Source organism: Myotis yumanensis, unplaced genomic scaffold, assembly GCF_028538775.1.
Source record: "Myotis yumanensis isolate MYYU_CA2020_CCGP unplaced genomic scaffold, mMyoYum1.0.hap1 SCAF_14, whole genome shotgun sequence".
Lineage (NCBI taxonomy): Eukaryota > Metazoa > Chordata > Mammalia > Chiroptera > Vespertilionidae > Myotis > Myotis yumanensis.
The window spans coordinates 20,807,359-20,822,106 of record NW_027223765.1 but is presented as its reverse complement, the minus strand read 5'-3'; the positions used below and the strand labels follow the sequence as shown (position 1 = coordinate 20,822,106).

At 43.3% G+C, this 14,748-nt stretch overlaps 1 protein-coding gene across 1 annotated transcript in view; it reads left to right on the top strand.

Annotated features, from left to right (window-relative positions):
* The window catches only part of KAT2B (lysine acetyltransferase 2B), a 90,830-nt gene that overhangs the window by 23,603 nt on the left and 52,479 nt on the right, over positions 1-14,748 (top strand). Inside the window, exon 2 of the mRNA XM_070433335.1 lies at positions 1,139-1,265. Within this exon, the coding sequence (XP_070289436.1) occupies positions 1,139-1,265 (127 nt within the window). The remainder of the gene's footprint in view (positions 1-1,138; positions 1,266-14,748) is intronic.

Genomic DNA, 14,748 nt, shown 5'->3' with positions numbered 1-14,748 from the left:
TTTCATCTTTGCACTAGGCTTCTGAGTCTGGTATGTATTTTACATCTACAGTACATTTCAGTTTGGGCCAGCCACATTGCAAGGACTCAGTAGCCTTATGTGGCTAGTGGCTACCCTATTGGACAGTGTACATAGGAGGCTCTCGCCCAGAATGAATCAGCACATGTTACATGCTACTCTAACATTTCCTGGTTTCCCAACCACCGCAGAATTGAAGTAGTAAGTAAATGGGAGAGCAGTGGAGTGGGAATGGGTAGAAGAATTATAAATAGCTGGAATCACTCAATGCAAGCATGCTAGCCTATCAATCCTTATGACCCCGGAAGTACTCAATGTGGTAGGTTGGTAGAGTAATGGAAAAGAATTGATATCTTTCCATGCTTGTCCTCCACTTCATAACCCAAGTCACCACAAAAAGGCCCAAATCACATTCACTGTTCTCTAAGAAGGCAGGGAAGTGTGAAGAGTTTGTGGAAAAGGTGAAGGAATGTTTCTAGCAAGTGTTGCTAAAATAAGAGTGTTCTATACAGGAGACCTGGAAAATAGACACAGGTAGAAATAATAGACACAGACTACATAACGAGGCCCTCTCCATTTCTAAAGGTAGGAGCCCACAGAGGACTTGGAAGAGCCTGCAAGTGTGGCTTCAGCTGGGTGTGTCCGTCTTCATGTCTCTTAGATTGCTAATTTCATTCCCATGGGTTTCTCTTCTGGCCCATGGGACAGACCTGCAGCTGGAGCCTTGGAGCCAGCAAGGCTCACCATGGCCTGGGTCCCAGCTGTGTTCAGGGACCTCAGGAGTCTGGCTTGTCGCTTTGGGAAACTTTTTGGATGGACGCCCTTGGAATGGGCCACTCCATGGGCATTTGCTTGGGGCATTGGTACTAAGTGTCGGGGTTTGCTGTCTGAGCTGTGGTACTCAGATTCCAACCAGCGGAAAACCCACAAAATAACAACAAAACCCAAAATGCTTGAATCGGACACCCTCTTTGTGTTTTCTCTCTTTTTGTTGCTTGTGCATATTTAGAAAATTATAAAGCCAGGAGTGGGGAGGGTAGGTGTCACAAAGCCAGTGTGTATTATTCTGCAGTCTGTTCCTGCCTGCAGCATAATATTTTCTCTCTATTCTCTTTTTTAGGCCGAGGAGTCTTGTAAATGCATTGGCTGGAAAAACCCCGACCGTTCTCCCACTCCCCCCAGAGCCGATCTGCAGCAGAAGATTGTGAGCCTAACAGACTCCTGCCGGGGTTGTAACCATGCCCTAGGTGAGTTCCTCAATCTTCCAGGAAACTCGACCGATGTCCTTGTTGCCAGAAAGACCTAACTTACATGAATTCCGTGGGTTAACCAAACTTGCTCTGTAGGAGGCAACAACAAAAGAGTCTCTTGAGTCCCATGAATTTGCTGGGGGGGGCTTCAGTGAGAGACAAGCCCTCCACTGTTTGCGCTGCCTCTTCCCCCTCCCCTCAAGAGCTGCTTTGGACTTGGGGATTATCGCCAGATAAGATGAACGATGGGCGACCGAGGTAGAGTGAGGTGTGATGTGTCCTGATTCATTCTGATGGGGACCTGAGAGTCTTTGACCCCTTAGGTTGAAACCTCAACCAACTGGTTTGTTGTCTTTTTTTTTTTTTTAGTATACTTCATTGATTTCAGAGAGGAAGGGAGAAGGAGAGAGAGAGAGAAACATTGATGATGAGAGAGAATCATTGATCGGCTGCCTCCTTCATGCCCCACACTGGGGATTGAGCCCACAACTTGGGCATGTGCCCCTGACCGGAATCAAACCCAGGAGCCTTCAGTTCACAGGCCGACGCTCTATCCCAGGGGTCCTCAAACTTTTTAAACAGGGGGCCAGTTCACTGTCCCTCAGACATTCCACACATGCGCACTGCGGGCCCGGGACGAGTCGGCTGTTAAGCAGGACAGGCAGCGGTGGCAAAAACACCCGGCGGGCCGGATAAATGTTTTCGGCGGGCCGCATGTGGCCCGCGGGCCGTAGTTTGAGGACCCCTGCTCTATCCACTAAGCGAAACTGGCTAGGGCTGATTTGTTGTCTTCTTGTTATTATTTTCTGATTCCCTGGACTTTCTGGAAATGCTTCATTTTATCTCCATATTCTGTAGTTTCCTTCATCTGGTAGCTCTTTCTTCATAGGGCTTGTGTTCAGTAAATGTTTACTCGTGTTTTCCCTTTCAACTTTATCTGTCCCTGTGAGATAATCATTGTCACCATGGCAAGATAGATTCTGCCAGGGTTACTCAACTGGACTGTGCTAATATGTTCTTGTCCTGTAAGTAGTTTTAAGATAAATATTTTTTAAAAAACTGTATTTTGTTTGAGTAGATCAAAGTTAATGGGTAGTTTTCCCTATTAGATATTAAAATTCCAGTTCATAAAGATCTTGGAAGATTATACTTATGTTTTTGTCTTCAGTTATCCAGTGCCCCAAAGAATGTCTTTATGTCCAGTTTACTGTCCACTATTGCAAGGACATACTGGGCAGAGTATTCTCACTAAAGGGACATTTTCTGCCTGACCATTTATAAGCAGGTGGCTTCTTTAGGGCATCATCTTTCTCACAAGCTTCCAGCTGACATGAAATGGTACAGCATCAGCCCTCAAGGTCAGCGTGGTCTGAGGTTTTATTTTGTACTCAGCTGGAGAGTATCTCAGTACTCACAGAGCAAAACAGTAGATAGCGTGATCTTCCCAGGAAGTTACTGTACTGGAGTAATCTTCTGAAAAAGGAAGCTGAGAACGTCGGTCTCACAAAAGAAGTAAACACACAAATAATTCCATCATTGTATTGATTTAACTGGTGCCTAACATAATGTAAGTGCTGATTTTTGAAGCAGCCCAGTGCAAAGGAAAGGCTTCAGAAGTGACAGAAACAACTCTGCTTGTCACTAACTTTTTTCACAATCGATCCCTGAGTGAGTGCCCTTTAGAATTGCCTCAGAAAACATGATGCAATAAGAAGCTGGGCTCAGGAGCTCCTTACGCATTGGGCTTGAACTGTGTTTGCTATTGATTGGGAAAATTCGATTATCCTACACCAGTTAACATTGAAAAACAGAGTCTTTTTCCTTCCTTTTTGGTTCTTTTAGAGCCTCTTAGCTGAGCAGATTGTCTCTACTCTGAGCATGTAAGCACACATGAATACTCAAAGGCAGAAATAGTCTTTTATAAAGAAAAGCCAACTTTGTCCCTTTCATATTTCTTTTTTGATATATATTTTTATTGATTTCAGAGAGGAAGGGAGAGGGAGAAAGGGATGGAAACGTCAATGATGAGAGAGACTCATCGATCGGCTGCCTCCTGCATGCCCCTCACTAGGGATTGAGCCCACAACCCAGGCATGTGCCTTGACTGAGGATTGAACTGTGACCTCCTGGTTCATAGGTCGATGCTCAATCACTGAGCCATGCCGGCTGGGCTCCCTTTCATATTTCTTATCAGGCTTTGAAAACAAATATCATTATTTGACAGTACATAATAGAATGGGGGAAAAAAGGTGTAGATCCCTTAATCTGAAAAATCCATTGCAAAAATTTGACCTATTTGTAAGTTAAGATGTACCTTCAAGTTTAACCAAGAGGACAGTTATTATATACTTATTCATGATATTAAAAAACTGGAAACAACTTAAACTTCCCAATGTAGAAGGTAATTGGTTAAATTAGGAAAATCTATGTTATGAAATTTAATGTGGCCTTTAGAAAAAGATGTATTTGTCTACATTGAAAGATATTCTTAACAAAAAAAAAGCAGGTCATAAAGCAGCTTAATTGGAGGTTTTATAATTTAGGAGTTAGAGGGTCAGCCAGCCCGAGTTCAAATCCTGGCTGTACAACCAATAGTTGTGACTTGGAGCATTTTATTTAATCTGCCTGGACCTCAGTTTTCTCTGTTCAGTAGAAATGGAGTATCTACTGCATAAGATTGTTTGAGGATTAAGTGAGATAATACATGTAAAGATTTTAGAACAGTGCCTGGCAAATTAATGTATTATTATGAGCCCTTCTTCCACTTCAAACAACAGATATGAATTCTGTGCAGTTTAAGTAAGAAAACAGGGTTTGTAAGACGGGTACCCGGAGCTCTCAGAAGCTGAAAACAAAGGGAAATTAGGTTTCAGTGGAGGATCTAATCAGCTGCAGCGGTTTATGGGCCTTCTGTCCTGCTGGATGATCCTGTTCTGGCTGCTTCCATCCCTGTGGGTATTGGTTCAGGATTCAGATCCCCAGAGAAGGGGATCTGATTGGTGTGGTGCCTGCCACATGCCTGTCTCTCAGGGTTTCATTCCAAAATGCATGAATATTGACTCAAGAACAGCATCATGAGTATAATCTCATTTTATTAGCTTAGAAAATATGACATATTTTAATATATATAAACAGGAAAAGATCTGGAAGGATGTATGTTGAGTTCTGACAGTGATTTGCTTAGGGTTTTGGGGTTATTATAGACTAGAGGCCCGGTGCACGAATTCGTGCATGGGTGGAGTCTGGCCGGCTCGCCCTGATGGGAACTGATTGGGGTCAGGCCAGTGTGGGGAGGGGATGCGGGAGGTTGGCCGGCTGGCCCCGCCCCTGATCGGGGTGGGGGGGCTGATCGGGGGGCAGGGACGGCTGGGGGGAGGGACCGCAGGAGGTTGGGGGTGCTGATCAGGCCGGTTGGCTGCCGCAGTGCACGTCATAGCGACCAGTTGTTCTGGTTGTTCCGGTTGGTTGGCTTTTATATATATAGATACTTTCAAAATATTTTCTCCTTCTTCCTTTCTCCCTCTTTCCCCCACTTCAGTCTGCTTTCTTAAAATTAACATAGCTACACCTTTTCAAGTATTCTTGGAATTACTCCCAGAATGCCATTGTATCTTAGTATCAAGGCTGTAGAAAACCTTTTTCTGAGATTATGCTTCCTGCAACCCATCTCTTCCCTTTTAAAAACTTTTTATTATGGAAAGTCTCAAACATATGTAAAGGTAGAAAGCACAGTATCAAGACTATAGGAAAACCCTTTTCCCCCTTAAGAAGCTTTTTATTATGAAAGTTTCACATATGTGAAGTAGAAAGAACAGTTTAATGAACTAGTTTCTACCCATCACCTTATTTACTTTTGCCATTTCCCCTTCCTCTTTTATTGCCAGTGTATTTTAAGCAAGTTCTAGACATCTTTTCTTATTCATTCAAATTACTTCTTTTTTAAAGATGGATATTTTATTTATTCATTTATTTGTTTTTATATACTTTACGAAGTGTTCTCCTTCCACCCGCCCCCCCCCGCCCCCCCCCCCCCCCCCCCCCCCGCATAGTTCTAGTACCCATCTGGCACCATACATAGTTATTACAATATTATTGACTATATTGTCTGTGCTATACTTTACATATCGGTGACTATTTTGTAACTACAACTTTGGCCTTCTCAATCCCTTCACCTTTTTTCCACCCAGTCCTCAAACCCCCTCCCCTCTCCCAAACCCCATCCCCTCTCCTGTTCTGTGTATCAGTAAATGTGTATCTGTTTTGTTTGTTTGTTTATATTGTTCTGTAGATACCACATATAAGTGAAATCATGTGGTATTTGTCTTTCTATGACTGACTTGTTTCACTTACATGCAGATTACTTCTCAATGATTACCCACAAAGTACAAGTTGGGGTCTAGGGAATTCTTTTAAGCATCATGCAAGCCTTAATTCTCAAATACCTCATGTATGCTGTTCTGTTTTCACCGGCACTATTCTGAGCATGGTTAATTTAGTCCCCAGTAATGTACATGTGTCAATGTGTAATGCTGCTGGACTTGTCAAAACAAAACATTCAGGCTCATCGATTGAGATGATGTCTAGTCTATTGATTTGCTGTTGGACATCTCTTGGCTCAGCTGTACATGTTCTTTTGACAGCGAGCTCTGGTTTCCTGTGGTCTCCTGACAGTCACTTCCATCCCAGGCATCTTTGGCCTGCTATAATTTGATACTCGTCATTGTCTCCTGGGTATGAAACACAGGACTGACAATAGTCTGATCACATGGAAAGAACTTTCAACTGGGAGTTAGGAAGTAAGAATTCTAGGCCTAGCTCAGCAGTTTACCAAGTCCCTTAACCTCTTTGCAATTCAGTGTCTTTATCTACATAATGAAATGGTTAGTCTAGACCTACTGTCTGATATTGTAGTCTCTTGATAAATGGGGCTAATGAACACTTGAAATGTAGCTACTCCAATTTGAGATGTGCTGTAAGTGTAGCATACATGCAAGATTTTTTTCCTTCCTCACCCAAGGAGATATGCTTTTTTAAATTTTTAAAAGATTTTTATTGATCACCTTTTTTTTTTTTTTTTTTTTTTTTTTTTTTTTAAGAGAGAGAGAAAGAAACAGAGAGAAACATCCATCAGCTGCCTCTTACATTCCCCCTACTGGGGATGGAGCCCGCAGCCCGGCATGTGCCCTGATCTGGAATCGAACTGGTGATCTCTTGGTGCATGGGAAAATGCTCAAACAACTGAGCCACACTGGCCAGGGCCTGAGGATATGCTTTTACTGACCTTAGAGAGAGAGGAAGGGAAGGAGAGAGAGGAAAACATCTATGTGAGAGAGAAACATCGATTGGCTGCTTCTTGCATGTGCCCAGGGGATTGAACCTGCAACCTAGGTATGTGCCCTGCCTGGGTTATGTGCCCAAAACCTAGGCCTGGCTCCAACAAGATGATGCTCCAACCAATGGAGCCACCCAGCCAGGGCTACATGGGAGATTTTGAAAGGTTATTATGAAAAAAAGTGAGCTATCTGATTAATATTGATTACATACTGAAGTGATATTTTAGAGATATTATGTTAATAAAATTTATTATTAAAATTAATTTCACTTGTTTTTTAAACTTAAAAATATGTCTATAGCTCACATTATATTTTTATTGCGTAGTGCTGGCCTAGAATATTCTAGTCCATTTTTAAAAATTATTTGATCTTTGGGATTAGTACAATCAAATTCATTTATAAAATTTTGACAAAAGGTTCTAACAAAGCACTTCAGTTGGCCCAAACATTTCTCCTTATATTAGTAGCAATAAAAATTCCTGATTTTGAGCCTGCTTGTTTAAATAGCAACCTGCTTCTGTGACCAGGAAAAGAGGAAATACTATTGTAATCAAAACACGATTGGAATGTTTGTTGACATTTTGGGTCTATTGTTCTGAACTGTGCCAGAACAAACTGATTATTACATTTGACTAGTAATATTTTTTTTTTGCAGTTTTATGTAGAAGGTCTCGATTATTTTTCAATGCCATCAGTTTTTTTTCTGATTTATACTTAATATATATTCTAGGTACATATTACACACACACACACACACACACACACACGCATATATTTAAACATTACAGTAGGGGAAAGTGGCAATTGTTTATTATTATGGTTACCTCTGCTTACCTGCTTATTTACAGTAGAAACTTTCCAAGGAAAATAAAGAGCTAGCATTAACAACTACACTAGAACTTGTTTCTTGAGTAGAATGAAGTCTGAAGGGACTACCAGTTTTATTTTCATGGACTATTTCAGACATTTTGATCATAGGCAAGTCATTTGACCCAATACAGTTTCTTTGGCCTTCCCACATTTGCATAGACCTCACCACATTTGCATAGACCTCCGCCACTTAATCACCCCCTAGCTCCCATTTACACATTATACTGTGCAGATGCCAAATGACATGGTGCTCAGCCAGCACGCTGACACAGCCACCTGAGTCAGCGTATTTCTCTTGGCTGGGTGTCCTCTGTTTTTCTAATGCCGCCTTTCACACACAGGTTTCAGAGTTGTCGGGACCTGTGAGTCTGGGACAGCAGGAGTGAAGGGGATACACTGATAATATTTGTCCTGCTTGATAGAAGTTGCTTTTCCCTACTTTCCTCTGGTCATGAAGTCCTGTTGAGCTTCTTTCCCTGCAACCCCCGCCCCCGCCCCCCCCCCCCCCCCCCCAGCACTGTCAGAATTCAGGCTTGTTCTCTGTATTCTTTGGTTGTACCTGCACCAGCGCTGGGAGTACTTACCTCCATTCTTGTGCACCCATCTTCCCAAGGAAGTAGTGATCTACTCTGATCACATCCTCCAGTTAACCCCCTGAGCTTCCCATTATCCTCAGAATGATGTCCAACTTTAGCTGAGCCTGCCGGAGTGTTCAGGCTTCTACTGTCCGGCCCTCCCCCCCACTACCTGGGTTGGCTGTTCTCTGAAGGTTCTTCACACTTTCTCCCACCTCTGCCTTAGACATGGAGGCCCCACCACTGCAGTGCGTTTCCTTCATTTTCTGCCAGGGGATCCCTACTCACCGTCAAGGTTTCACTACTAGAGAACTGGCTAGAGAAAATAAAGACCTTCTTGGGACTCCGTTGCAATGCACCTTCGTGGATAGCTGTAATGATCTATCCCCTTGTTGGTTTTCTAGACCAGGCTGATGTTTGCGCTAGTTCCTAATACATTTAGTTCCTTGGGCAAGATTGGGTTTATTCCTTCATCAGTAAGTATTCGTTAGATTCAGCAGTAGTAAGTCACAAGGTGACTGGTTGTTTTTATTCGCAGAGGTTTTTATGGTTTGTCATCTGTGCCTGCACCGGCCAACACCAAAGCCACTAGACGTGTGTGGCCACTGAGCACTTGAAGTGTGGCCAGTGGAATTGAAATGTGTTGCAAATGCTGAATGCACAGGGATTTTAAAGACTTTGTGTGACAAAAGAATGTGAAATGTTAATAATTTTTTTATATTGACTACTTGTTGAAATGAATAATCTGGTATGCATTAGGTTAAATATGACTTATTATTAAAATTAATTTCACCAATTTATTTAATTCTTTTAAAGTGGCTACTAGAATATTTAAATGGACATATGTGGTTTGCACTATATTTTTACTGGAATGAACTCACCGAAAGGGCTCTTACTAGTAAGCTTAAACTTCTCTGGTTCTCCGTTCCAGAGCTGAGATGACAATAGATGAGACCACTTTTAAACTCTAAGCCTTTTGCACAGTGTCAATTCAGAAGGTTTCATTGAAGGAATTTGTTTCACCTCTTTTCGCCTTGACCGCCAATGGCCACGAACCAAAAATGTGTTTGAGCAGCTTTCAGATCCTACGGTTGCCATGCCGTTTGCTGTGGCTGCAGTGAAAGGAGCCAGAGACATGGTAGCTGCCTGCGCAGCTGCTGCCCGCTCACCCTGCCGGGCCTGTGGGAACTGGGCAGGCTGTCCTCAGCGAAGTGCCGGCCAGTGATCCATGGCACCAGAGCTCAGTGAGGGTCACAGCACACGGTGACACTGTGCTTCCTGTTCCCAGCCAGGCAGCAGCTGCGCCTCGATGCCTAGCAGCAGGCTTTCGGCGGTTCCCTCTGTGGCCCCCTGGGTATTTGCCAGTCTGACACAGCACTGAGAGGGGCCACCTCACACCCTCCTGCTGAGATGTCAACACAGCAGAGCCTCCCCCAGTCCTCTGACCCCCCACCCCCCTCCCTCCCCGCTGCCCTCCACACAGCCTGAGAGGGAGCTTTCCCCAAGATTCTTGGGTAATGATGTCGATGCTTTGTACCAGCCTCTCGAAAGACTGAAATGAAAGCAGGGTTGTTTCCACTTGATGGTCAAATTCCAAGTGGAGGGAAGATTTTTCAAAACCTTTTTATTTGGAAAGAATTTCAGATTTCAGAAAAGTCATGAGAAGGAAGGAAGAGCATCCTGTATATCTCTTGTCCATACTTACCTACCATTGTCGGATGTGGACTGGGACCAAGGCAGGTCGCAAGACCCGTCTGGAAATAGGATTCCTGCAAAGTCGTTAGAAAAGGATTCCAGGAGTGCGTGCATAGGAGGATTTGAGGTACAGTGGTCGGATTTATTGGAAGTGGAAAGGTGCTGAGGGCACAGATGCCCCTGAAGAGGCTGCCACACTGCCTCAGCCATGACCAGGTGGCTTAGCTCCATCTCACTGTGGAAGGAGTCCAGCCTCTGGGGCCACGCCAGGCCCAGGATGAGGGCCAGGGGCCTGGAGATGCTGTGCCATCACCCCCCGCATTTGCATCCAGACCTTCAGTAGTCTCGCTCAGTCCCTGTTCTCCTCTGGCCCATTTTTGATGTTGCACTTCATCCCACGCAGCTGCCACGGTGCGCCTCAGGCCTTTGTTAAACTTTGATTATAATGCCTTGGTTTGGGAAGGGATAAGCTTTCTTTCAAATTATCCAATGTCTTTCTTGGCTCTTCCTGGGTCTATGTTGGTGCCTTCCCCTATCCAATCCCTTTCCTGAGTCTTTTGGGTTTTGTGCCCTTAACCTATCCGATTCTTTTCACAGATTTTCCCAGGGGCGACTCCTCCCCTTTATGGCCACTTTTTTTGCTCCTATTCTGCCTCAAAGTTCTGCTTCATCATCTGGCTTCCACTACTCATGTGCTTAGTATAACACACACGCCACCCCCCCCCCCCCCCCCCCCCCCGCTCGATCCATCTTGGCTTCTACTGTGCGTGTGTCCAACAAAGGAATTTCCCTCTTATTGTTTGTTGTCCCCTCACCCCCAAATCTGGCTAATGACAGTCATTCCCCTGGAGATTGGAAAGCTGGTCTTTCCTGGCTACTCGAGGATTAAGTCCCATGTGTCCACTGGGGTGTCTGGAAGCTGTAGCTTCCTAGTTAGTCAGGCTTAGCCAGTTTAGCTTCTCTTTTCAATACCTAACTAGCTACCTATGCTAACACTACTAGTAACTTTTTGCCCTATTTGTTTTATCATGTTCTCTCTCTCTCTCTCTCTCTCTCTCTCTAGTCTCTCTCTCGCACACACACACATATACACACATATACACAGACTCATATATGACATGCGATGTATATGAGTCTGTACGTGTTGTGTGTGTATTTATATGTGTATACTTCTTTTTTCCTGGACTATATAAGTTGTATATACATCATGACTCTTTTCCCCTAAATACTTAAATATGTATTTCCTAAAAGCAAGTTTATTATTTTACATAACCTCAGTTAAGTTACCAACTTCAGTAAATTTTAACATTAATGTAATACTTTACTTAATCTGATATTTATATTCCAGTCTTATCAGTTGACCCCAAAAATGTTCTTTACAGCATATTTTCCTCTCATTAAACATCTAGTCTGGAATCACATCTATATTCAGTTGTTGGATGAAAGGAAAACAGTAAGTCTATTCACACTCAACAATTCTGACATCCAGAGTGTGGGTTTTTCCACACCAAGCAAGTCTCCAGCTCTCTGGTGGACATCAAATGGATGTCCTACAGTTTAACTCAGTTCTGACACTGATTGCTTGTAGTTAGTGCAGACCCCACAGGCTAAGGGCTCAGTCCCCCTTCTTCCCACTTCAGATGCCAATCTCAAGTCCAGTGAATATCTGTGCTATTGACGGACCCGCTATAAATTTGAGGTTCCCATGGCTCCCTCCTCAAGTTCGATAATTTTCTGGAGTGGCTCACAGAACTCAGGAATACAGTTTACTTTCTAGATAACCAGTATATATATATTTTTTTAAAGATTTTTATTGATTTCAGAGAGGAAGGAAGAGGGAGAGATAAGAAACATCAATGATGAGAGAGAATCATTGATTGGCTGCCTCCTGCACGCCCCTACTGGGGGTCGAGCCTGCAACCCCAGCATGTGCCCTTGACCAGAATTGAACCTGGGACCCTTCAGTCTGCAGGCCGACGTGCTATCCACTGAGCCAAATGGGCTAGGGCTAAGGATGCAACACAGGGACAGCTGGATGGAAGGGATGCACAGGGGCAGTTGTGGGGGAAAGAGCTGGGAGCTTCTGTGCCTCTCCACGTGTGTCACCCTTCCAGCACCTCACATGTGCACTGACCCGGGAGCTCTCCCAGCCCTTTCAGTTAGGGTTGTGATGGAGGCCTCATTATGCAGGCAGGGGTGATGAAACCATTGGCTATTTCAGTGATGGTCTCAACCTCCAGAACCTCTCCCCTCCTGGAGATGGAGGGCATGGCCTGAAAATTCCAACTCTCTAATCACTCTTTTGGTTCCCCTGGCAACCAAACACCCTCTCCCCTAATCCTTAGGGGTTTCCCAAAAGTCATTTTAATTAACATAAACTCTGGTTTGATTGAAAGGGATTTGTTATGAATAACAAAAAACACTCATTTCACCTTTATTGCTCTCATTACTTAGGAAGTTGCAGTGGTTTTAGAAGCACTGGGCCAGGAAAGAAGACCAAATATATATATTTCTTCTTATAAATCACGTATTGTAGCAGGTCTCTTTAGTCTCCTATAATCTGGAACAGTTTCTCAGCCTTTTTCTTTTATGACTTTGACAGTTACATGGAGGGATGTTTTAAATTAAAAAAACCTATTAAAGAGCTGGGAGAAAATACTTGTTGTTATCTTTTGTTTATGTAAGAAGGACTTTTGCAAAAAAGACCTTAAAGAAATTCCAACCATAGATTTGACTTTCTAAAAAATTTAAAAATCCTATACAACCAAACCAACCAACCAACCAACCAACCAACCAAATGAATCCCAACCAAATCCAGGAACATTTGCCGTGAATATGACAGACATAAAGCTTTTTCCAGGCAAACAAACAACAAAAACCCCAACATTTTATAAAAGCAGGCATAGGACATGAATAGGCATTGCACAAAAGAACAAGTACAAATAGCCAGTAACGTGAAAAACAAACAACTCTAAGGGCATTCAAGTGAATGCAGATCAAAACAGTGGGGGACCTGCATTCATTTTTTTTTTTTTGAAAGATGGATTAAATTATTGGGAATGATTCTCCACTGTCTGCAAGGGTGGGGTAAGGGGTGTTCTCTCACACTGATGATATAATGTACATTGAAGCAAACTTTATTGGGGGGTGGGGGAATTAGGGAACATATATAAAAGCTTTAAATAACAAAGACTTAGCGTTATGAGTTCTGTGGCAGATTAACTGCTGTAGGTTTGTGCATTGTAGTTTACAGGTTTTTATTTCACTTTATTTTTTATTTTATTTTTTTTAAAGGTTCGCCATCACTGTTCTATGTCATTCTTTTTTTTTTTTTTTAAAATATATTTTATTGATTTTTTACAGAGAGGAAGGGAGAGAGATAGAGAGCCAGAAACATCGATGAGAGAGAAACATCGATCAGCTGCCTCCTGCACATCTCCTACTGGGGATGTGCCCGCAACCCAGGTACATGCCCCCGACCGGAATCAAACCCGGGACCCATCAGTCCGCAGGCCGACACACTATCCACTGAGCCAAACCGGTTTCGGCATTTCACTTTATTTTTAATAATGCTCCCAATTTTGTGTAGAAGAGGAAACTTTAGCCTCCTAGGTTCTTTTGGCTGGTCTAATACTTAAATGGACGTTAGACAAATTAACAAGAGCAGATAAGCAAATTTAATTACATACAGACACATGGGAATCCCACATACACTAGAGGTTCCAAGACAAAGTTAAAATGAGGTATATGTGACATTTTGGGCTAAGGATGAGGTAAGGCACTTAGGGGCTTCAGAGGGGAGGAAGGTCATTGCGGATGTTAACAGATGTTCAGTAATAAGTAGTTTGCCCTGCCATATGGATTGGTCAACACAGTTATTTCTGGTGATAATTCTTATTATGGGCAAGGCCCCTAATTTAAGTTCTTTAAGGGAGAGGTAAAAATTTCTCATGAGTCTCAGGTTCTTGACTTCCTCCAGCTCAAAATAATTCACAGGCCAAAGAGGAACATTTTGAGGAGGCGTTTTCTAAATCCCTACACTTGTAAATAATAGACATATCTCTTTAAGAAAAACATGCTTTTAGATGATTGAAGGGAACCTATTTGCATCCAAAAAGCTTCTTTAGAAAAGATTAAGAGAAGGATTTCTTTTACGAACGAGTGACCTTTTTTGGTTAAATATGAGTTGATTTTCAGTAAAGTAAATAGTTTACAGTTAGAGTGAAGTGCACCTGGGTGTTGGCATGGGTTGGGGTTGGTTGTGGGCTCCTGACTAAGTCCTACCTAATTCTGGTCAGCAGCCCCCAAGAGTCAGGGGCAGTCTTCAGCTTTGGAAGAGATGGGGTTGTTTGAGGGATATGACAGCAGGGAGGACAGCCTGGAGACTATTTTGGTTCTGTGGACTTGAGATCCCAATGACCACAGAGGGAGGAGTGGGGAAAAGTGATGACTCTGAGAGAATGAGCAAGCTCGGCTGAATCTGGTGACTGGTAGCTAATATGTGAGAGGTACAGGACAATGAAGGAATGAATGACAGCTCCCTTAGAGGAGGGCCATGAGGCTTTTACTCCTCCAGCCAAGTTTGCCACGATGGTGGTCCACTCACCGTGTTGGGATGGGAAGACTGTGAGGTGAGGTGTGTTGAAGATCTGAGCTTGAGGAGAAGTTAGCTGGTGATGCGGATTCGGTGAGAGGAAAAAGCAGAGTTAGATGCTCAGAGATCAAAAAGGAGTCTTGCCCTAACCGGTTTGGCTCAGTGGATAGGGAGTTGGCCTGCCTGCAGACTCAAGGGTCCCAGGTTCGATTCTGGTCAAGGGCATGTACCTTGGTTGCGGGCACATACCCAGTGGGGAGTTGCAGGAGGCAGCTGATCGATGTTTCTTTCTCATCAATGTTTCTAACTTTCTATCCCCCTCCCTTTCTCTCTGTAAAAAATCAATAAAATATATTTTTAAAAAAAGGAGTCTTGGTCAAAAGGAGCCCAGAGTGGGAGAGTCTGGGAGCATG